The sequence below is a fragment of the Capricornis sumatraensis genome, chromosome 2 (genome assembly GCF_032405125.1).
Source record: "Capricornis sumatraensis isolate serow.1 chromosome 2, serow.2, whole genome shotgun sequence".
Taxonomy (NCBI): domain Eukaryota; kingdom Metazoa; phylum Chordata; class Mammalia; order Artiodactyla; family Bovidae; genus Capricornis; species Capricornis sumatraensis.
In genome coordinates, this window is record NC_091070.1 from 88,837,832 (window position 1) to 88,865,365 (window position 27,534).

General features: G+C 39.1%; 1 protein-coding gene across 2 annotated transcripts; it reads left to right on the forward strand.

Moving 5' to 3' along the window:
* The first annotated feature begins 393 nt into the window (after positions 1-393).
* On the forward strand, positions 394-26,081 carry SPG21 (SPG21 abhydrolase domain containing, maspardin). Of its 2 annotated transcripts, none has more exons than XM_068964754.1 (9): positions 394-605; positions 4,418-4,504; positions 7,151-7,312; positions 14,452-14,532; positions 15,469-15,614; positions 17,463-17,571; positions 18,231-18,338; positions 20,371-20,511; positions 25,455-26,081. In XM_068964754.1, the coding sequence occupies exons 2-9, from the start codon at positions 4,442-4,444 to the stop codon at positions 25,569-25,571; spliced, it is 927 nt and encodes a 308-aa protein (XP_068820855.1). In that variant the 5' UTR covers positions 394-605; positions 4,418-4,441; the 3' UTR covers positions 25,572-26,081. The 2 variants fall into 2 exon arrangements, with proteins under 2 accessions (XP_068820855.1, XP_068820856.1); XM_068964755.1 differs by lacking the exon at positions 394-605 and adding an exon at positions 4,045-4,144.
* Positions 26,082-27,534: the final 1,453 nt, after the last annotated feature.

Sequence of the window (27,534 nt, forward strand, 5' to 3'; positions counted from 1 at the left end):
CCCTGTTAATCAAAGCCTGTAACCTAAAGGAGTTCCCTCAAAGCTTTATGCCGCGAACTGCAGGCGAGGCAAGTCCCAAGGGTCAGGCGCCCCTTTCTTCCAGTCCCACAACCTTTCCCTTGGTGCTCACGTCACATGAGTGACCTAGAACTGACCCTTGAGTCTCTCTGGGCCTCCTCCCGGAGCCCCCGCCCCCGCCAGAGCAGATGCCAACTCTGCAGCCGGCAGGATGTAGGGAGATCGTCGAAGTCTCACCCTGTGGTCCAACCCGCCCCGTCGCCATGGTGACCGCTGGAGTCACGCAGCTCCACCCCTTCCTCGCGACGTGGCCCCACCCCTCCGAACCCGGAAGCTCGCGGCTCGCGCTAGCTGCGAGAACAATTCCGGAGGAGGGAGGGCGGCGGTCCAGTCTCGCTCTGCCGCGCGCCCCGCCCCTCGGAGGCCGGCCCTCCAGCGCGCCCCCACGGCTCGCGGCGCTTGCAGATACTGAGCGCTCAGGCCTCCAGCCCCAACCCGGGCCCCAGCAGCCTCCGAGGCCGGCCCCCTTTCTGGAGGGAAGAGCCGCCTTGGGAGGAGGGACAGGGACCCGGGGGTGGCCACGGCAGGTGAGGGGTGGGAGGGGTCCTGGGAAGCCTGGGATCTGGGTGTATGATGTGTTTGTGGCAGCAGGTGAGAGTGGTTTGTAGCGAGCACGGCTGCCTCTGTCGGTGTGACTCTGTGTGTGTGGCCCTGAGTGGGTCGGCTCATGTGACCATGCACGTGATTGCACGTCCCTGTGTGTGTCTAAGGTCGTGTCTGAGTTCATGGGGGTGATCGGTGTGCCTGTGACCCTGCCTTTGTGTGGCTGTCACCCGTGAGACTGGAAGAAGGTGGAGATCTGTGTGTGGTTCTCCTGGGGTGGGGGGTCGGGTACTTGACCTGGACATACTCCTGTAATCCCATACTGGGGCTACACTGCTACAGCCCAGGAACGCATTTTTCCTGTAAACTTTGAAGAACTCTGAGCAGACTAGTCATTTTGGAGATTGCACCTCAAGCCTGAAAGTGATAAATGCCTTTGTCATTGCTGAGCACGGGCCAAGTGTGAGGAAAGTGGCAGGGCTAAGCTGTCTCCTTTCCTCTTCTCCTTGTCCTCGGGAGTCCTAAATTCTGCATTTATGCTGCTTCTTTGTCTCCAGCTACAATGTTCCAGCTCTTCTTGGCACAGAACTTCAAGAGACTGAGGGGTAATTGAATAGCTGTGTGCAAATTTCCAAAAGCTTTAGTACTAAGACAGGGTACAAGATGAGATGTGACGGTCAAAATGTCAAGTAGTCAGCTTTTCCTCCCATGAGGTTTAGAAGATAATAGAATAAGTTTCTGAAGATAAGGATAAATCTTCCCCCCAGGAAACCTAAAAAAAGAATAGCTCTGTATTGGTGTGGTGAGGTAAGGAGACTTGCATTAAACAGCCAATGGCATCATCCAGAGACCCTTAGGTTCTAATATTTCGCTGTTGCTTGTGTCAGTAAGAATCATAGATTGTCCGTACGTAGAGCATATGATTGAGGAAAAGGATCAGAAAATCTCTGACTAGTTGAACTGGTTAGATGACTTAAACATTTGTAAAGGCGATTTCATTGGCTGTGAGTTGGCAGGGTCTGTTGAAATCCTGAAGGATAAGTGGACTGTAAAGTGTCTGGTTCTGGTGAAACCTTGATGGAGAAGTGCATGGAATTCTTGGTGCACACTCAAAACTGGCAGTTTTATCCTGGAGCAGCACAAGGGCCAGAGAGGACTGTGTGTCTAGCGCTCTCTCTGAGAAGGGGGTTTCCTTAAGCAAGATGAAGGGAAAATTCCTGCCACCCATTTCCCAGCAGCATGAACAGGTGCTTTTGTTTTTGTGAAGAACTGTGAGAGATCAAATCAGCGTTGAGCTTCTGGTCCACATTCTTTCTTATTTAATACCGGTCAGTTGGATCACAGTCTCAGTGAACCTTTTTTTTTTTTTTTTTGCCATATGCAGAATGTTCCCCTTGTGACTTGGAAAAGTATTCCCTTGTAGTGGATGAAAGAGAGCTAGGAGAACAAAATTCCTTTTCATACCACTCACAGCTGCTTTCCCTTTGCAGCAGTTTTTTTTCCCTCTTAAATGTCAGTTGGTCATATGCGACATTTGGTATCTGTCTTACCTTTCATGTACTGCCAAATTAGCACAAGTGTTCAAATCACTTGCTTCTATAAAAATCTAGTCACCGTTCGATGGAATCTCTCTAACCAGTGAGATTGGTTATAAAATAAATGTTATAATATTGAGTGGTTGTGGATAATACTGAAGACTGTGGTAAGGAACCTCTTTCTACTTACTCCTGAGGGAAGAAGTGAATGACAGTGAATGTGTATGTCTGTGTACAGTGTGTGTGTGTATGTTTGTATGATAGTTTGGTTTGTATGTTACAACTGATTCCAAACTATGAATCATTTATTTTATCCCAAGTTTGGTGAATCTAGAAGCAAAATTTCTGAGTTTAGTTAGCCAAAGTGTTTTGAGTAGGTGTTTTGTTCTGATCTGTTGAGTAGGGATTTTTTTTTCTAAACATGTTTTTGATACTTCCTCCTGTAGAATAATGATTGTTTATAGTAATTGTATACTAGAAAATGTCTTGATTAGGCAATAGTTAGATGACATAGGAATAGTTCAAGTCTGTCCAGGTAGAAAATTTTCCAGAATTAACTATATGTGCCAGTTGCTTTCAGTTAAAAGCAGTGACCAGCTTAGAGAAAGGCTATAGTTCAAATGGCTTCAGTTTTTTAACATGTTAATATTTGTTAAGAGAAAATGGGTATGCAAAGAATGATTTTCTTTATTTCAGTATGAATAAGAACTACATCCATGCACATTGATTGTCTGTATAATACTGGCTGATGATTTTCTTCATATGTTAGAACCACTGAAGATTTCAATAAACTTTTCTCAGAACCATCCCAGCCTTGAAAGAAAAGGCCAATTATTACAGTGTCAAGGTTGTAAACCTAGTTTAATATTGGATGTCTACATTTACCATCTCCTTGGGGGTCAGTTTAGTATCCCCCAAGGCTAGAGGTAACAGTTGAGATTGCTGAGTGCCCTGTGTTTTGAGGGAGCAGATGTGGAGGGCCAAAGAGGAAGATTCATTGGCTTAAGAATCCCTGGCACCTGACCAGCCCAGAAAAGCCCCTCTAAGTTCTCAGTTCACAGTCAAGCCTAAGACTTAAGTCCTAGGGTCTCAAACTCATCCTAGCCCTGCTAGGAAAACCCAGGCTTGTGCTGCAGTAGAGGACATGGTGCAAAGGAGCATTTGAGTCCTTCCAAACCAGTGGTTAGAATTTCTTCATCTGGCAATAAGAATCTGCAACAAGGAACTATAATTTTCAAGTTCCTGTTACGACACAACATAGATTTTTAAGCAAACAGGGGCAGCTTTAAGTTGGGCAGGCCCGGCCAATGTAACACTCATAGGTACCCAGGTTAAAAGGGATTCTAGGATTGACTAGTTTGGCCTGCTTAGGATGTAGTCATTCATTTAGTCGACAGCTAATGCCTGCTGTGTATGAAGCACTATTCTGCACTTTAGGGAGAGAGTAGTGAAACAATCCTGGATGAGAAAACAAGCCCCCGAAGGGTCAGTGACTTTTCCCAGGTCATAGAACTGTAAAAGCTGGAAATCGCTAATCTCACAATAGAAGACCACCTGTGTTTTAAAGGCACATGTTTTATTTTGTTGCTAGTTATTGTGCCTTCAGGAATGTTCTGGTACCTTATCATGGATCTTTCAGAGTGTATTATATCACTTTCACCACATCCATATGAACAGCAAGTTTTTCCTGTGGTTTGCATTACAATCTATGTGTGTTTCTGAAGCTGTCTCTCCTTCTAGAGTTAGATTTATGGCATTTTATGAATTTATGAGGAAGCAGGCTTACATGAACTCCTGTTTCTAGTGTGGAACTGTTCCCTAGAATTCTGCCAGACAGGACCATCTTTATTAACATAGATTCTTAAGATTTTGTTGGCAGACGGGTTATTCTACTGCATTTGGAGTCACGTAACTAGGACGGGCAGTCAGGTGTCAGGAAAGACTGTCCTCTGTCTGGTCCTGGTTTTGCAATGGCCATGGGATCCTGGGTAAGTCATTAACATTTTCTAGACCAGATTCCTCTTTTGGAGGAACTAAGGGGGTTGGAATAATTCTCTCTCAGGGTACTTTTTGCTTGCTCTATGATTATAGGATTTCACCAGTTGTTTTCTGTAGTTTTAGTATATGCCGGCAAGGTAAAACAGCCCATTTCCTCAGTTTTACCTTTTAAAATATTGTTGGTAGAACCAGACCAGATTCTACATTTAGTTCTGATGTAAACATGAATTCTTGACGTGAAACATCACATGCTTTTATTTCAGGGTTAACCTCCATTTCAGCCAACCATGGGAGAGATTAAAGTCTCTCCTGATTATAACTGGTTTAGAAGTACAGTCCCCCTTAAAAAGGTATGTATGGTTTTACTACAACTCTTCTTTGCAAAATCTTGTATTGTTTTTCATGTGTGATTTAGACATTATGTCTTAGTAGTGTTTGAGAGTAAAGGTTATTGCCAAATATCACGACTGGATTGCAGAACATAACGTTCAGCCCCTTCCCTGTCAAGTATAATCAACTTTTGAGACTCATTCAAGAGTAAAAGCGAGAATACCTGTACTCATTATTTTACAGTTGCTTGTACGTATTCAAGCAAGCAGGAATATGTGTACTCCTCTGTATAGTTTGGTGGAAAGCATAAGCAACAGCACCTGTACAGTAAGTGCAGTTAGATTCTATTAGAAACCATTTTCCTGTTCTTCAAGATTGCAGATTTACATTAGAGATCCTCTGTTTGCCATAATCTGTACTCATTCTGCCATAGTCATCTTTCAGAAACTTTATTTGCCTGGGTTGTCCAAAAACCCCAAACACTTATGTTGAAGTCTGTTGACTGTGAGTCTCAAATTCATCCCAAATGCTTGGGGATCGCATTGACAAAAGTTGTGTCAGAATGAAATCTTTGCTGATCCCCTTGCAGAAGTATTAGAGTACTGTGATCTGAAGATCATCTGTGTTTCTGTGAAAATTATTTTGTCAGGGTAGATAGCTGTGGAAGTAGCATGCAAGTTTGAGTTAATAACAGAGTTACTCTTCCTGTAGAAATTTGAGGTAGAGTTTCCACATATAGACAGAATATCTTTCACTATTGTAGGAAGCCCCCAAATATCTTAATTATTTCAACAGTTTAACAAAGTGGGTAGTGATGTGCCCATTTTACAGATGAGAAAACCAAGGTTCATGGAGGTTAACATGTTAAAGTCACATAGAGTAGAGTTTGGGTTAAAATCAAATTATCTGGCTTCAAAGCCAGAGCTACTTGGCAGCTTAGCAAAGGGAACCTGCCTTTCTTCTTGCTACCCCAGGAACTGCTGTCTGCGCTAGAAGAATTGCCACTGGAGTCCCATCCCCTCAAGTAATTCACTTGGGCTCCTCTTGATGAACTCATTCAGCAAGCTAATCAGTTGACCCAAAGCAACACAAACTTATCGAAATATACTTGGAAGTAGTTGTAGGAAGTAGTTTCACTGATGTAGTGTTCTCCTTTGGTCAGTTTGGTCCACAAGTGATGAAAAGTTTGCTTGAAATTTCATGGTGCTAGATTTTAATTTCAGAAATCTGAATATCATATCTCATGTTTTATTACTAGAAGGTTGAAATTTACTGGATGCACTATCAAAGGTCACTGAGATTTTTGCTACAATCACAGCAAAAAGAAACATGAAAAGCAAAAATATGAGTGGCAGAATCCAAAGGGCAAAAACATAATCATGAGATACACTGTCACTTGTGGAAGTCCAGAAAGTATTGGATAGGGCCCTCTAGACTTTGCCCTGCCCTGTTCGTCTGCTAAGTGACTCCAGTTAGCATGCTGCCACCCACATTGACACATAGGCCCCACAGCACTGCCAACTTGGAGCTCTCAGAAGATGGAACCTTGGGATTTCCCTGGTGGTCCAGTGGTTAAGACTCCATGCTCCTAAAGCAGGGGGGCATGGATTTGATCCCTGGTCGGGAAAATAAGATCCAGCATGCCACATGGCATGGCCAAAGAAGAAAAAAAATAGAACCTTGAACCTTTTAATGTAAAAGTAGGATAAGTATTGATTTACATTGGCATAAGTTCAAGCAGTTAATGTACTTTTCCAAATAGCACCAAAAAGTCAGCCAAAGAGAACAAAAATTAGCTATCATGCAGTGCATACTGTAGCTAACACTTTTGACACTATTGAACACTCAGTATCTGCCAGACTCTGTGCTGAATGCCTGATTTGTTTCAGCTCATGTAATGCTCATCTTTTTCCCTTACTGGGTCAAAAGCCACTAAATGAGGAAGGTTTCTGATGACCTTCCTCCTTCTCATCCCCTTTTCCCCCAAAATCCAGTTTTCCTCTGAGCCCATTCCCCACACCTGATGCCAGAGAGTTTGAAATACTCTCTGGGGACAATGACACCTACACCTGCCTCATCCCTTCTCTCTAGCAGAGGTCTCTGTCTCAGAGGCTTGGGCTAGATCAGGCTCCTGAAGCATCTCAACGTGTGGTCCCATCTCTACCCAGTTTATCCTCAGAGCCTGGAGTCTTTTCTTTCTCTCGTCTCCCCTTTCACACACTAACCCTGCTGATCCCAGCCAGCCCTCTGGGCCAGCCCTGGAGAATGACTCTGCAAATTGTCCACCTCCTACATGTGTACATGCACACACACAGCCAGAAATATGGGGAAGAATTAAGATGCCACGCACAGAGTTTACTGTTTAATGGTAAACAAAATAAACTTCAAATAATCATGACTGGAAAGGAAAATCCCAAGCTGAGAGAAAAAGGAGCTCTCGGGAAAAGCATAAAGCAGTTCCGTGGACTGTGTCAGTTCTGAAGATGGAAAAGGAGACAAGGCTGTTTATTATATGTACTAGTCTGGTGTGATCCCCACCTTAGTGTGTAAACCACCAAGACAGTGGTATTAAAATTGTCAGCGAAATTATGGTGTCGAAATAACTATTGATATGTAAAATCAAATCCATGAGATTTTTCATTTTCCTCTTATAACTTTCCCTCCAGATTATTGTGGATGATGATGATAGTAAGATCTGGTCGCTCTACGATGCAGGCCCCAGAAATATCAGGTGTCCTCTCATATTTCTCCCTCCCGTCAGTGGAACTGCGGATGTATTTTTCCGGCAGATTTTGGCTTTGACTGGATGGGGTTACCGGGTTATAGCTGTAAGTATTACTGATTTAGGATAACAATGCAGGTCCACATTTTCTGATTTTGTGTGTGTGTGTGTGTTTCTGAGTATAGTAATGGGCATGTTTCTTATTGTAAAATACTGTTTTTCATTTTTAAAATGTGAAAGGGAGTTTTTTTGAAGGAAGGTGGTGTGGTTTGAAAACAAACGGAGGTGCAGAGGAGACAAACCTTTATTGAAGCTTTCCCTACCCTCAGCTTGGACATGCATTTCCTGAATCAGTCTGACTGGTAGGAAGCATTGTTCTTGTTTATAGATGAGGAGGCTGAGGTCTGGACATTTTAGAGATGGCTGAGGGTCACACAGTCAGTAGGCAGCAGAAGGAGAATCTGACCCCATTTCCTCCCCCCTTTTATTCCATCATTGCTTGGGAGCAGCAAAGGGTACTGAAACCTTGCTTTACTGTGAGTCTTTGACAGGTGAGGTGAGGTTCATAAATTAGCTCATATTCTTCATGTTTGGTCAACAAGTTTTTTGTTTCTAATTGTTATCACTGAGTTTGGTCTAAATCTAGTTTTGCATTGATCGTTCTTTAATCTCCCTCTCTGGGAGGAGGGCGTAGGTGGGAAGGCACCGTTGCTCACCATAGAGTGTTTGGCACGCCTTGACTAGGTCAGGACTGTGGACTTCGGTTTCCTAACTTCCCCGAAGCAGAGGCCCTGGCTTTGGAGCTGGCGGTTGTTTTCTGGGACCTAGAATATTAACACGTAAATGGTACTCCCCATGGGAGTACTGCTGTTGGTATACATTTTATTTACTGCCTAGAGGAGAGAAAACGTGGACCCAGGCTCTTCTCTCAGAAGGAAACTGGCTGCCTGCTGACTTTCCCCCCCAGGTCTTGTCTTCTCCAGCTAAATCTCTCCAGATTCTTTAACCATTCCTCATATGGTGTGTTGGAAGCCCTGCCACATAATCCTCCCTTGTTCTGGGTTTTCAGTAATCCCTCTCTGTGGACAGCATTTTAGGAGAGGAGGGTGGTAGCCGCCCTCATCCTCGTCCTTTGCAGCTGAAGTGGTGACAGTTTGTGTCTAGGTGATCGCTGTTGGTTGGCCAGGGAGAGGGAGACTGAGCAGCCCCCCAGCTGTCTGTCTCACTTTTGAGCGTTCTTCAAAGCAGTCAGCATGTTTTTTCTTCTAAACTGACAGGGCACACAGCCTTGCCTTTTGCCTGGATATTTCTTCTTGCCCTCAAGCTTCCTGATGTGGGCATTCCCTATTTCTTAGCTAGATAAAGAATCAAGTAAAAAGACAGCAATGTCTTCAAAATCACTTCATCCTTAAGATTTGATCAAAGTGCCAGGAGATTTCTGAAATTTTACCAGACATCTGTTAGTATCTTGCAGTTGAAAATGCATGGATCCTTTTTTCATTTACATTTTTATTGAAATAATTATAGATTCCCATGCAGTTGTAAGAAGTAATAGAGAGATACCCCTTATATACTTTGCCCAGTTTTTCCCAATAGTAACATTTTATAAAACTGTAGTAGAATATCACAGCCAATATTGATGTTAATGTAATCCACCAACCTTGTTCACATTTCCAGTTTTACTCATACTCAATTGTTTGTGTGTATATTAAGTTGTATACAACTAGAACACAAATTTTTTTTAATTTAAAATTTTTATTTTATAGTTGATTTACAATGTTGTGTTAGTTTCAGGTGTACAGCAAAGTGATTCAGTTATACATATACATATATCCATTCTTTTTCAGAATCTTTTCCTATATAGGTTATTACAGAATATTGAGTAGAGTTTCCTGTGCTATAATACATCTATTTTATATGTAGTAATACTACTATGTATCTATATATGTTAATCCCAAACTTCTAATTTGTCCTTCCCCCAACCTTTCCCCTTTGGTAATGATGTTTGTTTTCGAAGTCTGTGAGTCTGTTTCTGTTTTGTAAATAAGTTCATTTATATCATTAAAAAAAATTCCACATATAAGTAATGTCGTGTGATATTTATCTTTCTCTTCGTGACTTACTTCACTTACTATGACAATCTCTAGGTCCATGATGCTGCAGATGGCATTATTTCATTCTTTTTTATGGCTAAGTAATATTTTATTGTATACATGTAGCACATCTTCTTTATCCATTCCTCTGTCAATGGATATTTAGGTTGCTTCCATGTCTTGGCTATTGTAAATAGTGCTGCATTGAACATTGGGGTGCATGTATCTTTTTGAATTATGATTTTCTCCAGATATATGCCTAGGAGTGAGATTGCTGATTCAAATAGTAGTTCTATTTTTAGTTTTTTAAGGAACCTCCATCCTATTCTCTATAATGATTGTACCAATTTACATTCCCATCAGTAGTGTAGGATGGTTCCCTTCTCTCCACACCCTCTCCAGCATTTATTGTTTGTAGACTTTTTGATTATTGCCATTCTGACTGATGTGAGGTTATACCTCATGGTAGTTTTGATTTGTATTTCTTTAATAATTAGCAGTGTTGAGCATCTTTTCATGTGCTTTTGGGCCTTCTGTATGTCTTTGGAGAGCTGTCTATTTAGATCTTCTGTCCATTTTTTTATTTTTGTTTTTTTGCTGTTGAGCTGCATGAGCTGTTTTGTATATTTTGGAGATTAATCCCTTGTCAGTTGTTTCATTTGCAAATATTTTCTTCCATTCTGTGGGCTGTCTTTTCATTATGTTTATTGTTCCTTTGCTCTGCAAAAGCTTTTAAGGTCCCATTTGTTTATTTTTGTTTTCGTTACTGTAGGTGGTGGATCCAAAATGATATTGCTGTAATTTATATCAAAGTGTGTTCTGCCTATGTTTTCCTTGAAGAGTTTTATGCTATCCAGTCTTCATTTAGGTTTTTAATCTATTTTGAGTTTATTTTTGTGTATGGTTAGAGGATATTCTGATTTCATTAGAACATTCTAATGAATGTTCTAATTTCATTCTTTTACATGTAGCTGTCCAGTTTTCTCAGCAGCATTTCCATTGTGTATTCTTGCCTCCTTTGTCATAGATTAATTGACCATAGGCATGTTGGTTTATTTCTGGGCTTCCTATCCTGTTCCACTGATCTATATTTCTGAATTTGTGCCAGTGCCATACTGTTTTGATTACTGTAGCTTTGTAGTATAGTCTGAAGTCAGGGAGCCTGATTCCTCCAGTGTCATTTTTCTTCCTCAGAATTATGTTGGCTATTTGGGGTCTTTTGTGTTTCCATACAGATTTTTAAATTCTGTTCTAGTTCTATGAAATACGCCATTGGTAATTTAATAGGATTTTATTGAATCTGTAGATTGCCTTGGATAGTAGTCATTTTGACAATACTGATTCTTCCAATCTAAGAACATAGTCTGTCTTTCCATTTGTTTGTGTCATCTTCAGCTTCTTTCAGCAGTATCTTATACTTTTCAGAGTACAGGTCTTTTGCCTGCTTAGGTAGGTTTATTCCTAGATATTTTATTCTTTTTGATGCGATGGTAAATGAGATTGTTTCCTTTTTTCTTTCTGATCTTTCCTTGTTAATGTATAGAAATGCAGCATATTTCTGTATCTGCAGAAATAAAAATTTTACAGACTTTTGTATCCTGCAGCTTTACCAGATTTGTTGATGAGCTCTAGTAGTTTTATGGTAGCATCTTTAGGATTTTCTATGTATAATAACATGCCATCTATAAACAGTGACAGTTTACTTCTTCTTTTTCAGTTTGGATTCCTTTTATTTCTTTTTCTTTTCTAATTGCTGTGGCTAGGACTTCCAAAACTATATTAAATAAAAGTGGTGAGATTGGACATCCTTGTCTTGTTCCTGATCCTAGAGGAAATGCCTTTAGCTTTTCACCATTGAGTATGATGTTAGCTGTGGGTTTGTCATATATGGCTTTTATTATGTTGAGGTAATTTCCCTCTATGCCAACTTTCTGGAGAGTTTTTATCATAAATGAGTATTGAGTTTTGTCAAGAGCTTTTTTTGCGTCTGTTGAGATGATCATGCGGTTTTTATTCTTCAATTTGTTAATATGATGTATCATACTGATTGATTTGTGAATATAGAAAAATCCTTGAACCCCTGAGATAAATCCCACTTGATCATGGTGTATGATCTTTTACTATATTGTTGGATTCAGCAGTATTTTGAGGATTTTTGCATCTATGTTTATCCGTGATATTGGCCTGTAATTTTCTTATTTTGTGAAATCTTTGTCTGGTTTTGGTATCAGGGTGATGGGGGCCTCATAGAATGAGTTTGAGAGTGTTCCTCCCTCTGCAATTGTTTGGAATAGTTTTAAAAGGATAGGTGTTAACTCTTCTCTAAATGCTTGATAGAATCACCTGTGAAGCCATCTGATCCTGGACTATTGTTTGTTGGAAGTTTCTAAATCATAGTCTTCATCTCTTGTAATAGGTCTATTCATGTTTTCTATTTTTTCGTGGTGCAGTCTTGGAAGACTGTACCTTTCTAAGGATTTGTCCACTTCTACATTGTTCGTTTTATTGGCATATAGTTGTGTGTAATAGTTTCTTATTATCCTTAGTATTTCTGTTGTGTCCATTTAAGTCTCCTTTTTCATTTCTAATTTTATTGATTTGAGCCTTCTGTTTTTTCTTGAGTCTGGCTAGCTGCTGCTGCTGCTGCTAAGTCACTTCATTCATGTTCAACTCTGTGCGACCCCATAGACGGCAGCCCACCAGGCTCCCCCGTCCCTGGGATTCTCCAGGCAAGAATACTGGAGTGGGCTGCCATTTCCTTCTCCAATGCATGAAAGTGAAAAGTGAAAGTGAAGTCGCTCAGTCCTCTTGGACTCTTCGAGACCCCATGGACTGTAGCCTACCAGGCTCCTCCGTCCATGGGATTTTCCAGGCACGAGTACTGGAGTGGGGTGCCATTTCCTTCTCCAAGTCTGGCTGCTGCTGCTGCTGCTGCTAAGTTGCTTCAGTCGTATCTGACTCTGTGCGACCCCATAGACGGCAGCCCACCAGGCTTCCCTGTCGCTGGGATTCTCCAGGCAAGAACACTGGCTAGAGGTTTATCAATTTTGTTTATCTTTTCGAGAAATAGCTTTTAATTTCATTGACCTTTTCTATTGTTCTCTGTCTCTATTTCATTTCTGCTCTGATCTGTATGGCTTCCTTCTTTCTACTTTAGATTTTTTTTTTCCGTTTTCTAGCTGCTTTGGATGTAAGGTTAGGTTGTTTGAGACTTTTCTTGTTTCCTGAGGTAAGATTGTATTGCTATGAACTTCCATCTTATAACTGCTTTTCCTGTGTTCCATCAGTTGTGGATTATTGTGATTTTATTTTCATTTGTCTCTAGGTATTTTTTGTTTCCTCTTTGATTTCTTCAGTGATCCATTGGTTGTTTAGTAACATACTGTTTAGCTTTCACTTGTTTGTTTTTGTTTTGTTTTACAGTTTTTTTCCCTTGTAGTTGACTTCTAATCTCATAGCATTGTGATAAGAGAAGATGCCTCATACGATTTCAATTTTCTTAAATTTACCGAAGCTCACTTTGTGGCCCAGCATGTAATCTGTCCTGGAGGATGTTCCATGTGCACTTGAGAAGAATGTATGTTCTGCTTTAGGATAGAATGTTCTATAAATATCAATTAAGTGCATTTGGTCTAATGTGTCATTTAAAGTTTGTGTTTCCGTATTAATTTTCTGCCTGGATGTTCTGTCCATTGATGTAAGTGGGGTGTTCAAGTCCCCCACTATTATCGTGTTCCTATTGATTTCTCCTTTAAGCAGTTGCCTGTATATTGAGGTGCTCCTACGTCGGGTGCATATTTATTTACAATTGTTATATCTTCTTCTTGGATTAACCCCTTGATCATTATGTAGTGTCCTTCTTTGTCTCTTTTAACAGTCTTTATTTTCAAGTCTATTTTGTCTGACAAGAGTATCGCTCCTCCAGATGTCTTTGATTTCCATTTGCTTGGAATGCCTTTTTCCATCCTTTTAGTTGCAGTCTGTATGTGTCCCTAGATGTGAGTGTATCTCTTATAGACAGCGTCTATGTGGGTATTTATTATTATTAGCTTGCTTATTTTGGGCTGTGCTGGGTCCTTCATTGCTGCGTGGGCTTTTCTCTAGTTGCAGCAAGCAGGGGCTACTCTCTAGTTGTGGTTCATGGGCTTCTGACTATGGTAGTTCTTCTTGTGGATTCTTTACCACTGAGCCACCAGGGAAGCCCTGGTTCTTGTTTTTTGATCCATTCAGCTAGTCTTTGTCTTTTGGTTGGAGCATTTAATCCATTTACATTTAAGATAATTATCGATATGTATGTTCTTATTGCTGTTTTGTTAATTGTTTTGGATGTGGTTTTATAGGTCATTTTTTCCTCTTCCTCTTTTTTTTCTCTTCTGACCTCTCCGGTATTCTTGCCTGGAGAATTCCATAGACAGAGATGTCTGGGGCTGCAGTCCATGAGGTCACAAAGAGTTGGACATGACCAAGTGGCTAACATACTTTCACTTGCGATTTGATGACTATCTTTAGTGTTTTGTTTGGATCAATTTTTCTTTTCTATGTGTATCTATTGTGGATTTTTGGTTTGCAGTTACCATGAAGCTTTGTTACAGCATGCTCTCTCTCGCTCTCTCTCTTTCTCTCTGTCTCTACACACACACACACACACACACACACACACACACAATATTGTTCTAAGTGCTTGTCTCTTAATTTCAAAAGCATTTCTAATGTCTTGCATTTGTACTCTCCTCTTCTCATGATTGTTCACCCTTGAACCTCAGAGTTTCTTAGCTATTTGAAAAGGAAATTGATGTGAATTGAAATTGTTGTATATGTAGTATCACTAGAGTGTGATTTTTATTTTTATTTTTTTAATTGTTCTGTTAGATAAAATTGGAATTTAGGAAATTGATGTGAATTGAAATTGTTGTATATGTAGTATCACTAGAGTGTGATTTTTATTTTTATTTTTTTAATTGTTCTGTTAGATAAAATTGGAATTTTGAAGTCTAGAATAAGATGAGAGCTTATTTTCCCATGTTTTGAAAAAGGAGCAGAGATTGAGCAAATGAGAAACACTGTTGTGAGAGCCCTAAATTTTTCAGATACGTATGAGTTGTATTTTACTTTTACAGTTTTTAAAATAAATTTAAAACTTGTTATATTCTAGTTGCAGTATCCAGTTTATTGGGACCACCTTGAATTCTGTGACGGATTCAGAAAACTTTTAGACCATTTACAATTGGACAAAGTGAGTACCTTAAAACTAGTTACTCACATGTGATTTTATTTATTTATTTTATTTATTTTTTTCACATGTGATTTTAACGCAACATTTACATCATTGTCTGGTGTTGTCTTTTATTTTTTAATAACAGCTCTTTTGAGCTAGAATTCACATACCATACAGTTTACCCTTTTAAAGTATATAATTCACTGTTATTTAATATATTCAGAGATATGTGCAATCATCACAACAGTCAATTTTTGAACATTTTTTCCACCCCAAAAAGAAACCCCATACTTAGCAGTCACCACCCTTCTTCCTCCCTGGAGCCCTGTCTGTGGATTTGCCTGTTATGGATATTTTATATAAATATAAAGATGTAATTTGTGGTCTTTCGTGACTGGCTTTTTTCACTTCGCACGAGATTTTCAAGGTTCGTCGATGTTGCAAATTCTATCAATAATTCATTCTTTTTAATTGTTAAATAAAATCCCATTGTATGGATAAAACACATTTTATTTACCCATTCATCACTTGATTTGTTTTCCACTGGTTAGTTATTATGAGGGATGTTGCTATGAACATTCTTACACAAATTTCCGTGTAGACAGATGTTTTCAGTTCTCTTGAATACATGTCTAGGAGTGGAAATACTGAATTACCGAATTAAAATTTCTGTTTTCTTAAACAAAAACTGCAAAGTAGTTTCATTTTCTAATATAATCTGGAAATAATTTTTTTTTTTAACTACTATAACTTATGCACCATTGTATTTTTTCTTGACAGGGTATAGACATTGCATTTAAATACAGTATTTCCTAAACTTCTAACTGCTGTAAATATTTCAGTCTAATGACTGGTGATAACATTATATTCTGTGGTTGGTGATAATTAAAACAGTTTTTTGATACTTCAAGATCAGTCATTGTTTTTAGGATCCTTGTGTTTGTTTCCAATTAGGTTCATCTCTTTGGGGCTTCTTTGGGAGGCTTTTTGGCCCAAAAGTTTGCTGAATACACTCACAAATCTCCCAGAGTCCATTCCCTCATCCTCTGCAATTCCTTCAGTGACACCTCTATCTTTAACCAAACATGGACCGCAAACAGGTAAGAATGTAAACCTTCGACCGACAGTTTTGTTATTTTCAGTGGAATTGAAAATGGTGATGTTTGGTTTTTTTGAGGCATTAGGGAGGGAGGGAGGGGCCATATATACTTTTGTCTTCTGAAACCATCCTGGCTTTTAGCATTAGAAACAGTCACCCTTGCAAAGGAAAAGAATTGAAAGAATTCTAACTTCAGTGGTTCCCATTACTCTAAATCATCGCCTGGCTTTGTGTATTATGGTTCCCATGCTTTTACAGTTTCCCTTCGGTGCTTATCTCACTGATACTGTGTTCTGCTTGCTCCACTTAGTATTTTGTGTACAGAGTTCTGTGTAATGACTGTTACAGTTCTTTTAAGACCTTGGGCCTCAATTTTTCATCAGGTTCTACTGTAAATCTTTGTGTGTAAATTACTTTTGTTCTTCTCTTTCTGGGTCATTTCCTTGAGATAGGTTCCCCGAAATGGAGAGACTGTTTAGTTCGCTGGCACTTTTACAACATTAGTCTGCTTTTTAGAAAGATGGAGAGGGCAGAATGCTTTGCAAGGCAACCAGTGGGGTACCTGCTTTCTCTGAGCCATCCCTTCATTGATTTTATCATTTGAATTAGTTTTATAGATGTCTAATGGTACCTTAAAGCTGACTTCACTATATTTCTTTCATTGCTAGCAAGGCTAGGCTCTACCCCCCATAAGTAGCCTATTAACTTAACTTACCTGAGTGATCAGATTGGTTTTCACAAAATGTTCTAGGTAAACATTGTTTTCATGGTTTTCACAGCTAGTTACTATTGCATTCTGATTTTTTAAAAAATGTTTCCTGATGTTTTCTCACTTGTTTACTCAGCACTTGTGCAGCAATTTCTTGTATGCATTAGACAGATACTTCAAGTCAATATGATGCAAAAATCGTTCTTTTTGACGATTTTTTCATGTTGTTTTGATTGTCAGAAGCCAAGATTTCCCCCACTTGGTGCTCTTGTGTATCAGGAATTTTTTATCAAATATCTGAGTACTTACTATGTGCCACACAGAGGCTTCAAGGGTGAACAGAGCCAAGAAGATGACCACCCCTCCCCCTCACACACAGAAAACACCCAGGCAGCATCCCCTTTAGAAGTTAAGAAGCTGTTGGGATGGGTTGGAGTAGAGAACTTAGATCATTGAAGGTGACTGAAAGATGGCTAACTGGTCCTTATGAGGGACGTTTACTGAGAATGTACATCAGAAGGTGGTCTGTACCTTTTATAAGTTATTTTCAGCATAGGTTTAAAAAAATTCATGTTTATCCTATATAAGGGCTCCCAATGTAATTAATGGAGTAAACTCTTAACTAAAGATCACATATAGAAATACATGAAGACTGAATTGCCTTGAATTAGCCCAAGAATCCACTAGTAGCAATAGTAGGTATAATAACTCTGTAATTTTACTATTTTGAAATCTGTCCTTTAATGTTAATCAAAGGGTGATATAAACCTTCAGATTAATATAGTAAGTGTTCAGTTTTCCACAAGTAGCTTAGCCATTGAAAATAAGACCAACTAGAAAATAAAATCTTGGAATTATCAGAATGTTTATCTCAATAAAGGCATTTTGAAATATTGCTTATAATTATTCCCAATCCTCAAAAGTTTGATCATATGAAACCATAACTCTTTGGGAACTTGAGAAAGCATTTATAAAAACTAGATGGTTCAAAACTAGCTCTTTGAAGGAAGAGACTGGGTTTTTTAAATCTCTAAATCCCAAATGCCTAGCTAATACAGAGATTCAATATTGAATGAATACTTGCCACTCATGTATAGTCTTGTAAGTTTAAATGTAAGTTTTTTTGTTTGTTTTTTACAGCTTTTGGCTGATGCCATCATTTATGCTTAAAAAAATAGTTCTTGGGAACTTTTCCTCTGGCCCAGTGGACCCTATGATGGCTGATGCCATTGATTTCATGGTAGACAGGGTAAGGATCATGACCTTGGGGAGGGGACACCTTGACCTGGGAATTTTCATGTCTTCTTGGTTCCTGAGAAATACCTGTCTCGCTCAGTGTGTATTAGAGGTGTTTGTTAAGCATTTTTCCACATTAACTTTAATACATCCAGATGGATATTACAGCTGCTGAATAATTTATCAGAATCATTTGGGGAAATTAAAAAAATACAGATTCTAAGGCCTCACACTAGATCTTGAACTGGAGTCCCTGGCCAAGGGCTCTGGGAACTCCTCCACTTCTACCTCCCCAGGTCAGTGTGATGGAGCAAGTTTGTAGATGTGCATGTAGGAACTACTGGATAGATATTTTTTCTGAGGCCTCTTCCAGCTCTAAGATCACTGAAATGTTTCTCTGTCTTCATTAAGCTTCTGGAATGGGCTTGCTGCCCACAGGCACCTGGTTGAAGAGGCAGCTCAGTTTGAGGGTTGTGGAAGGCCCAGAACAGGAAAATATCACCACTTCCAGGGCCCAGTTATGGTCTCAAATACATTGTGTCTCCTCAGAGGTTAACTTACTGGCCCTACTGCACATAATGCCACCTTTATAAATAGGATATTATCTGTGGATTTAATGTAAATGTGAAAAAAATTTTTTTGAAAAAATTTTACCTGTGTTTTTTCCTGCAGCTGGAAAGTTTGGGTCAGAGTGAACTGGCTTCAAGACTTACCCTGAATTGTCAAAATTCTTATGTGGAACCTCATAAAATTCGGGACATCCCTGTAACCATTATGGATGTAAGTTTACTTTAAGTAAAACAGATGCTTTACCTTTTTTATATGTACATGTCAAGATCCACCTTACAAATCATTTTACGATTTTTCAGTATTGCTTCAAACACTGCCTTGAATTTGTTTTTACCGCCTGCCCCCCACACAGCTTTCTCAATTTCAAAAAAAATCTTTTATTGCTTATCCTGTATTTTTCCTGGAAGGAATAACACCACTGAAATAAAAATAAATTTAAACAAACATGGTAGTCCTTACCCATTTTGGTTTGCTTTGCTGTTCTTTTTAAGCTGTTACAAATCTGGGCAGCAAAATGAAGGTGCCAGAATTCCATAAAGTCTAGTTAACACAAAAGCTTGCTTCTTACATGTTTTTTAATTGTAGTAAAATACACATAACAAAATTCACCATTTAAACTACTCAAGTGTACATTTCAGTAGCATTAAGTATATTTATAGTGTGGTCCAACGCCACTGTTATCCATCCCCAGAACTTTCCATCATCCCAAACTGAAACTCTGTACCCATTAAACAATAACTCTTCCTTCACCGTTCCCCCTAGAGACCCTAGTAACCTTTGTCCTACTTTTTTGTTTGTATGAATTTACCTGTTCTAGGTACCTCATGTAAGTGGAATCATATAAATATCCTTATGTATCTGGCTTGTTTCATTTAGCATATTTCTAAGCTTTATCCGTGTTAAAGCATATGTTAAAAATACCCAGTTATCCTCCAATTAAAAATAAATTAAAAATTTTAAAACCCATTCCCTTTTACAGTTGGGTAATATTGCGTTGTATGTATATACCACAGTTTGTTTATCCTTTCATCTGTTGATAGACATTTGAGTTGTTTCCACCTTTTGGCTATTGTGAATAATGCTGCTGTAAATATTGGTGTGCAAATACACATTCAAGGTTCTGTTTTCAATGCTTTTGGGTGGTGCATACCTAGAAGTGGAATTGCTGAATCATTTGATAATTCTGTTTAACTCCTAGAGGGACTGCCTTACCATCTTCCACAGGGACCATACCATTTTACATTCCCATGAGCAGTGCATACGGTCTCCAATTGCTCCATATCCTCGCCAATATCCTTGTTATTTTCTGTTGTTTTTTTAAAATAGTGGTCACCCTAATGGATGTGAAGTGGTATCTCACTGTGGCTTTGACTTTTTATTTTAATCATATAACTGTTTGTCTCACAATAAATAGATTTATTCCTAAATGCAAGTAATATGGTATTTAAATTAAAAACTGATTTTTATCAGGAAATTATTATGAACATGTACAATAACTTACCATTTTCTATTATAATTGCTACATTCCAGCATTTACAATGACACAGAGTAAGCTTGTCAATACTCTCAAAGAAATACATGGTCCTCACAGTGCGTTTGCTCTGCCTGCACTTTCAAAGTTATGCTCACCACTTAAGTACATGGTCACTTAAAATGTCTAGAAGTTTTAGCAGAGTGGAGACGCACCTATCTTTATTTTCATGGTTTTTTTTTTTTTGGTCTTATTTAAATAATTTTTGCATGAGTTTGAACATAAATTTATGTGAGTATTATAAGTTTCTTGAGTCATATATTGCAAACTTCCAACAGTGGCTCCCCCAGGAAAGGGCCTGGACTTTTTATCTAATATTCTTAATTTTTTAGATAATATATTTTCATGGAGCATATCATACATATAACTGTTTTTAAATTAATACTAAGTTCTTTTGGGGTTTCATGATCTTTTTGAAATTGGTGTTTTCAGTGATTGTTTGCTATTAATGTTCTGTTAATTTAATTAACTATCTTTGACGACAAATGAAATTCATGGTAGAATTTTTTTCCCCTAAACAATGCAAAAGACATTTGGCAGTAAAATCTGGGCTTCTTTGGAGTTAGAGTCACTAGGGATGAGCAGAAGGTGGTGGCCCAGGCTTCAGAAAGGTTCAGCCATGTCTCCTGAAAGGAGTGCTTGGGGGGACACTTCGCTTAATGTGAAAAGAACACATTGAAATAACAGTTTTGTCCTCATATTATTTTAAAGGTGTTTGACCAGAGTGCACTTTCAACTGAAGCTAAAGAAGAAATGTACAAACTGTATCCTAATGCCCGGAGGGCTCACCTTAAAACAGGAGGCAATTTCCCATACCTGTGCAGAAGTGCAGAGGTGAATCTCTATGTACAGGTAGGCCCTAGTATGGAACCCAGAGCACTTTGACCCCAGAGTCTGTGGTTTGAAACATAAAGCTTTTTGGTGGTGGAGAGAGAGAACTATAGAATTCTCTGTAGGAATGAAGCACTAACTTGATAAAGGTGGTCTCCATGAATAATTTATAGAATTCAAGCATAGTAGAGACACCTGGGTGACTATCTGCCCACTCTCCCTTTTCTATGAAACACAGGCCTGAACTCACACACTGAAGTAGCCATTTGGTACCATGGAACCTTGGCTCCCAGATTCAAGGAATTCAGTCAGGACACCAGACTTAAAATGGAGTCAATCTGAAGTCCCATGACTTCTTCTTTTTTTTTTTTTAATTTTTATTTTTACTTTATTTTACTTTACAATACTGTATTGGTTTTGCCATACACTGACATGAATCCACCACGGGTGTACATGCGTTCCCAAACATGAACCCCCCTCCCACCTCCCTCCCCGTAACATCTCTCTGGGTCATCACCGTGCACCAGCCCCAAGCATGCTGTATCCTGCATCGGACATAGACTGGCGATTCGATTCTTACATGATAGTATACATGTTTCAATGCCATTCTCCCAAATCATCCCACCCTCTCCCTCTCCCTCTGAGTCCAAAAGTCCATTATACACATCTGTGTCTTTTTTGCTCTCTTGCATACAGGGTCGTCATTGCCATCTTTCTAAATTCCATATATATGTGTTAGTATACTGTATCAGTGTTTTTCTTTCTGGCTTACTTCACTCTGTATAATCGGCTCCAGTTTCATCCATCTCATCAGAACTGATTCAAATGTATTCTTTTTAATGGCTGAGTAATACTCCATTGTGTATATGTACCACAGCTTTCTTATCCATTCATCTGCTGATGGACATCTAGGTTGTTTCCATGCCCTGGCTATTATAAACAGTGCTGCGATGAACATTGGGGTACACGTGTCTCTTTCAATTCTGGTTTCCTTGGTGTGTATGCCCAGCAGTAGGATTGCTGGGTCATAAGGCAGTTCTATTTGCAATTTTTTAAGGAATCTCCACACTGTTCTCCATAGTGGCTGTACTAGTTTGCATTCCCACCGACAGTGTAGGAGGGTTCCCTTTTCTCCACACCCTCTCCAGCATTTATTGCTTCCAGATTTTTGGATCACAGACATTCTGACTGGTGTGAAGTGGTACCTCATTGTGGTTTTGATTTGTATTTCTCTGATAATGAGTGATGTTGAGCATCTTTTCATGTGTTTGTTAGCCATCCGTATGTCTTCTTTGGAGAAATGTCTATTTAGTTCTTTGGCCCATTTTTTGATTGGGTCGTTTATTTTTCTGGAATTGAGCTGCATAAGTTGCTTGTATATTTTTGAGATTAGTTGTTTGTCAGTTGCTTCATTTGCTATTATTTTCTCCCATTCAGAAGGCTGTCCTTTCACCTTGCTTATATTTTCCTTTGTTGTGCAGGAGCTTTTAATTTTAATTAGATCCCATTTGTTTATTTTTGCTTTTATTTCCAGAATTCTGGGAGGTGGATCATAGAGGATACTGCTGTGATTTATGTCGGAGAGTGTTTTGCCTATGTTTTCCTCTAGGAGTTTTATAGTTTCTGGTCTTACATTTAGATCTTTAATCCATTTTGAGTTTATTTTTGTGTGCGGTGTTAGAAAGTGATCTAGTTTCATTCTTTTACAAGTGGTTGACCAGTTTTCCCAGCACCACTTGTTAAAGAGATTGTCTTTACTCCATTATATATTCTTGCCTCCTTTGTCAAAGATAAGGTGTCCATATGTGTGTGGATTTATCTCTGGGCTTTCTATTTTGTTCCATTGATCTATATTTCTGTCTTTGTGCCAGTACCATACTGTCTTGATGACTGTGGCTTTGTAGTAGAGCCTGAAGTCAGGCAAGTTGATTCCTCCAGTTCCGTTCTTCTTTCTCAAGATTGCTCTGGCTATTCGAGGTTTTTTGTATTTCCATACAAATCTTGAAATTGTTTGTTCTAGTTCTGTGAAAAATATCGCTGGTAGCTTGATAGGGATTGCATTGAATTTGTAGATTGCTTTGGGTAGTATACTCATTTTCACTATATTGATTCTTCCAATCCATGAACATGGTATATTTCTCCATCTATTAGTGTCCTCTTTGATTTCTTTCATCAGTGTTTTATAGTTTTCTATATATAGGTCTTTAGTTTCTTTAGGTAGATATATTCCTAAGTATTTTATTCTTTTCATTGCAATGGTGAATGGAATTGTTTCCTTAATTTCTTTTTCTACTTTCTCATTATTAGTGTATAGGAATGCAAGGGATTTCTGAGTGTTGATTTTATATCCTGCAACTTTACTATATTCATTGATGAGCTCTAGTAATTTTCTGGTGGAGTTTTTAGGGTTTTCTATGTAGAGGATCATGTCATCTGCAAACAGTGAGAGTTTTACTTCTTCTTTTCCAATTTGGATTCCTTTTATTTCTTTTTCTGCTCTGATTGCTGTGGCCAAAACTTCCAGAACTATGTTGAATAGTAGCGGTGAAAGTGGGCACCCTTGTCTTGTTCCTGACTTTAGGGGAAAAGCTTTCAATTTTTCACCATTGAGGATAATGTTTGCTATGGGTTTGTCATATATAGCTTTTATTATGTTGAGGTATGTTCCTTCTATTCCTGCTTTCTGGAGAGTTTTTATCATAAGTGGATGTTGAATTCTGTCAAAGGCCTTCTCTGCATCTATTGAGATAATCATATGGCTTTTATTTTTCAATTTGTTAATGTGGTGAATTACATTGATTGATTTGCAGATATTGAAGAATCCTTGCATCCCTGGGATAAAGCCCATTTGGTCATGGTGTATGATCTTTTTAATGTGTTGTTGGATTCTGATTGCTAGAATTTTGTTGAGGATTTTTGCATCTATGTTCATCAGTGATATTGGCCTGTAGTTTTCTTTTTTGGTAGTATCTTTGTCAGGTTTTGGTATTAGGGTGATGGTGGCCTCATAGAATGAGTTTGGAAGTTTACCTTCCTCTGCAATTTTCTGGAAGAGTTTGAGTAGGATAGGTGTTAGCTCTTCTTGAAATTTTTGGTAGAATTCAGCTGTGAAGCCGTCTGGACCTGGGCTTTTGTTTGCTGGAAGATTTCTGATTACAGTTTCAATTTCCGTGCTTGTGATGGGTCTGTTAAGATTTTCTATTTCTTCCTGGTTCCGTTTTGGAAAATTGTACTTTTCTAAGAATTTGTCCATTTCTTCCACGTTGTCCATTTTATTGGCATATAACTGCTGATAGTAGTCTCTTATGATCCTTTGTATTTCTGTGTTGTCTGTTGTGATCTCTCCATTTTCATTTCTAATTTTATTGATTTGATTTTTCTCTCTTTGCTTCTTGATGAGTCTGGCTAATGGTCTGTCAATTTTATTTATCCTTTCAAAGAACCAGCTTTTGGCTTTGTTGATTTTTGCTATGGTCTCTTTTGTTTCTTTTGCATTTATTTCTGCCCTAATTTTTAAGATTTCTTTCCTTCTACTAACTCTGGGGTTCTCCAGTTCTTCCTTTTCTAGTTGCTTTAGGTGTAGAGTTAGGTTACTTATTTGACTTTTTTCTTGTTTCTTGAGGTATGCCTGTATTGCTATGAACTTTCCTCTTAGCACTGCTTTTATAGTATCCCACAGGTTTTGGGTTGTTGTGTTTTCATTTTCATTAGTTTCTATGCATATTTTGATTTCTTTTTTGATTTCTTCTGTGATTTGTTGGTTATTCAGAAGTGTGTTGTTCAACTTCCGTATGTTGGAATTTTTAATAGTTTTTCTCCTGTAATTGAGATCTAATCTTAATGCATTATGGTCAGAAAAGATGCTTGGAATGATTTCAGTTTTTTTGACCCATGACTTCTTGGTTTAATTTTAATGCATTAAAACATACACACAATCTAACACACACCACCTCTTCAAATACCTGCCTAAACTGGTATTAGAATAGTGGTGAGAAATGGCTGCTTTGCAATTTGGCAAATAGTATCAAGAGCCTTAAAAAACCAGTCATGTTCTTTGATCCTGTCATCCACATGTGGCTACAGATCCTAAGGAGAGGATTGTAAATACAAAACAACCTGATTCCCAGAGACAGTCATTATGATATTAGAACAGCAGAGGATGGGAAGGACCTGATTCCTAGCAACAGAGGAGAAGGGTAAACACCTGCTTGAGAAGCAGCATGCTGCAATTTAAAATGTTAGTAAGAATATGTAGTTGCCCAGAAAGACTGGTTACGTAATGATTTTTGACTTTTTGTTTTCTAATTTTCCTCTAGTTAGTGGATGGAGGAGCCTGGTGGGCTGTGGTCCATGGGGTCGCGAAGAGTCAGACACGACTGAGTGACTTCACTTTCACTTTTCACTTTCATGCATTGGAGAAGGAAATGGCAACCCACTCCAGTGTTCTTGCCTGGAGAATCCCAGGGATGGGGGAGCCTGGTGGGCTGCCATCTCTGGGGTTGCACAGAGTCAGACACGACTGAAGCGACTTAGCAGCAGCAGCAGTATTACTCTAGTTTCTCAGTGTTTGTATGTTTATTTTTATTGAGATATAATTGGGTTTTGGGGCTTCCTTGGTGGCTCAGACGGTAAAGCATCTGCCTGCAATGTAGGAGACCCAGGTTCAATCCCTGGGTTGGTACGATTCCCTGGAAAAGGGAATGGCAACCCACTCCAGTATTATTCCCTGGAGAATTGCATGGACAGAAGAGCCTGGCAAGCTATCGTCCACAGAGTGTCAAAGAGTCAGACACAACTGAGCGACTAACACATACATAGTTGGTTTATAATGTTAGATGTGGTAGTTTTTACCTTTTAACCTCATACCCCAGTCTTGGTTCTTCTCTGAGTACTCTGTAATTTAGAAGTAGAAATTATCAATATACAACAGTGATGTTTAAAATAATCATTCTGCATTTCTACAGATACATTTGCTTCAATTCCATGGAACCAAATACGCAGCTATTGACCCGTCAATGGTCAGTGCCGAGGAACTCGAGGTGCAGAAAGGCAGCCTTGGCATCAGTCAGGAGGAGCAGTAGCTGTTAGTGACGAATGGTCCAGCGTGTTTGTACAATCAGTGACGTCAGTGCCCACCAGTCGGCCTCTCTTCGGTTGGTCAGGTTCACCGGTTATCACTGTGTTTGGAACTAGGACTGATGGTCATCTTTGTGACAGGCGGCGGCTCTTCTAAGCCAGTGTAACTATTTCCTCTTCCGTTTTTTAGCTTTTGAACTTAAGTACTTTTGGAGACTCCCATTTTAAGAACTGTGAAAATTTTGCTACCGAAAGTATTTACCCACTGTGTTCTTAATTGTTAATTTCTTAGTTTGGAGGTTTTGTAGATTTTTTTTCCTTTTCTTTTTGTCTTCCTTTCTTCCTGTTATTTGCTGTAAATGCTGCATAGCCATGTTATATATCAGCACATTTTTTTTATGCTTTCTTGGTTATAACAGTTATTAGAGTGCCAAGGCCGTCACCCACTGTTTGCTCTCCTGCAAATCAACTACTTCTAATTTCCAGTTAAGCCAGTTGTTTTTAATTTTGGCTGTTGTCTTTCTACCCATTACAGTCTTTGGAATAAAAATTCAATTTCAATGAGTTGAATTTTATGATTTCATGATTTTTATGGCTTTTATGATTATTGCAGCTGCCAAATAGGCTGCCTACACATAGGACTCTGAGAAGCAGACCGTGGTGTTTGCCAAACCTGTGTGACTTTTGGTAAGTGACTTAATCTCTCTAAAGCACACTTTGTTCATTGTTAGATGACAAAAACAGTCATTTACTGAGCTGCTGCTCTGGCAAGGTACTTTTCATACCTGCTTTTTGCCCCTTCAGTGGAAAAATTTAAACACACATAGAGAAAATAGTATAATGAACTACATCCCCATCAGCTTCAAAAATTACCAGCTCATGGATGGTGTTTCATCATCTCTTACCCCACCCTCACTTTCTCTACACATACTCATATCACTGGGTTATTTTAAGGCAATTTCTGATATCTTATTTCATCTGTAAATTTTTTTCTATGTACCTCCAAGACATAATGCCATTATCACACTTTAAAAAATTCAGCAATAATTCTTTCATACTGATATCCAGTCAGTGTTCCTATTTGTGATTCTCTCATAAATTATCTTTTTACAGTTGACTTGTTCTATTTAGCTTCCAAAGTTCACACTTTGGAAGGACCAGAACCGACCAAAAAGATCCTCCATGACAAAAGATATTAAGAAGAAATCACAACCAGATGGGTAGGAGAGCACAGTTGCAATATAGCCAAGTCCCATACCCCCAGGTTGGGAACCCACATACAGGAGAATTATAATTGCAGAGTTCTCCAAAGAGGGTTCCAAGCCCCAAGTCAGGCTCCCCAGCCCAAAGGTCCTGCACTGGCAAGATGAGCCCCCAGAGCATTTGGCTTTGAAAAGCAAGCAGGGCTTACTTTCAGTAGTCCCAGAGGGCTGGGGGAGATAGACACTCCACTCTCAAAGGGTGCACAGAAAACCTCACATGTTCTGGGTTGCAGGGCAGGAGCAGTAATTTGATAGGAGCCTGGGTCAGACCTACTTGCCTTTTAAAGTTTCCTGGAGAGTCAGGAGGCAACTGCAGCTCACGCTAAGGGCATAGACACTGCTGGCAGCCAATCTTGGCAGCTCATTCTTCCATGTGGCCACTGGTGCTGGCAAGTGCCATCATGGAATCCTCCCTCTAGCCTGGCTCTGGCTCAGCTTGCATGCACCACTGCTGGGATGCCTTAGGCCAAGAGTTGAAAAATATACTAGAAGAAATCAACAGTAGAGTTAATGCTACAGAGGAATGGATCAGTGAGCTGGAAGATGAAGAAGTGGAAATCACTGAAGCCAAACAGAAAAATAATGAAAAGGAGACAAAGAGACCTCTGTGGCAACATCAAGTTCACTAATATTCACATTATAGAGGTCCAAGAAGGAGAAAAGAAAGCTTAGAACATACTTGAAGGCATAAAAGCTGAAAATTTCC

Bases quoted from the DNA above. Each gene is read 5' to 3' on its own strand.
- SPG21 (XM_068964754.1), top strand. From the start codon at position 4,442: ATGGGAGAGATTAAAGTCTCTCCTGATTATAACTGGTTTAGAAGTACA. The intron at 14,533-15,468 runs GTGAGTACCTTA...GTTTCCAATTAG, and splicing joins ACCATTTACAATTGGACAAA to GTTCATCTCTTTGGGGCTTC. The intron at 15,615-17,462 runs GTAAGAATGTAA...TGTTTTTTACAG, and splicing joins CAAACATGGACCGCAAACAG to CTTTTGGCTGATGCCATCAT.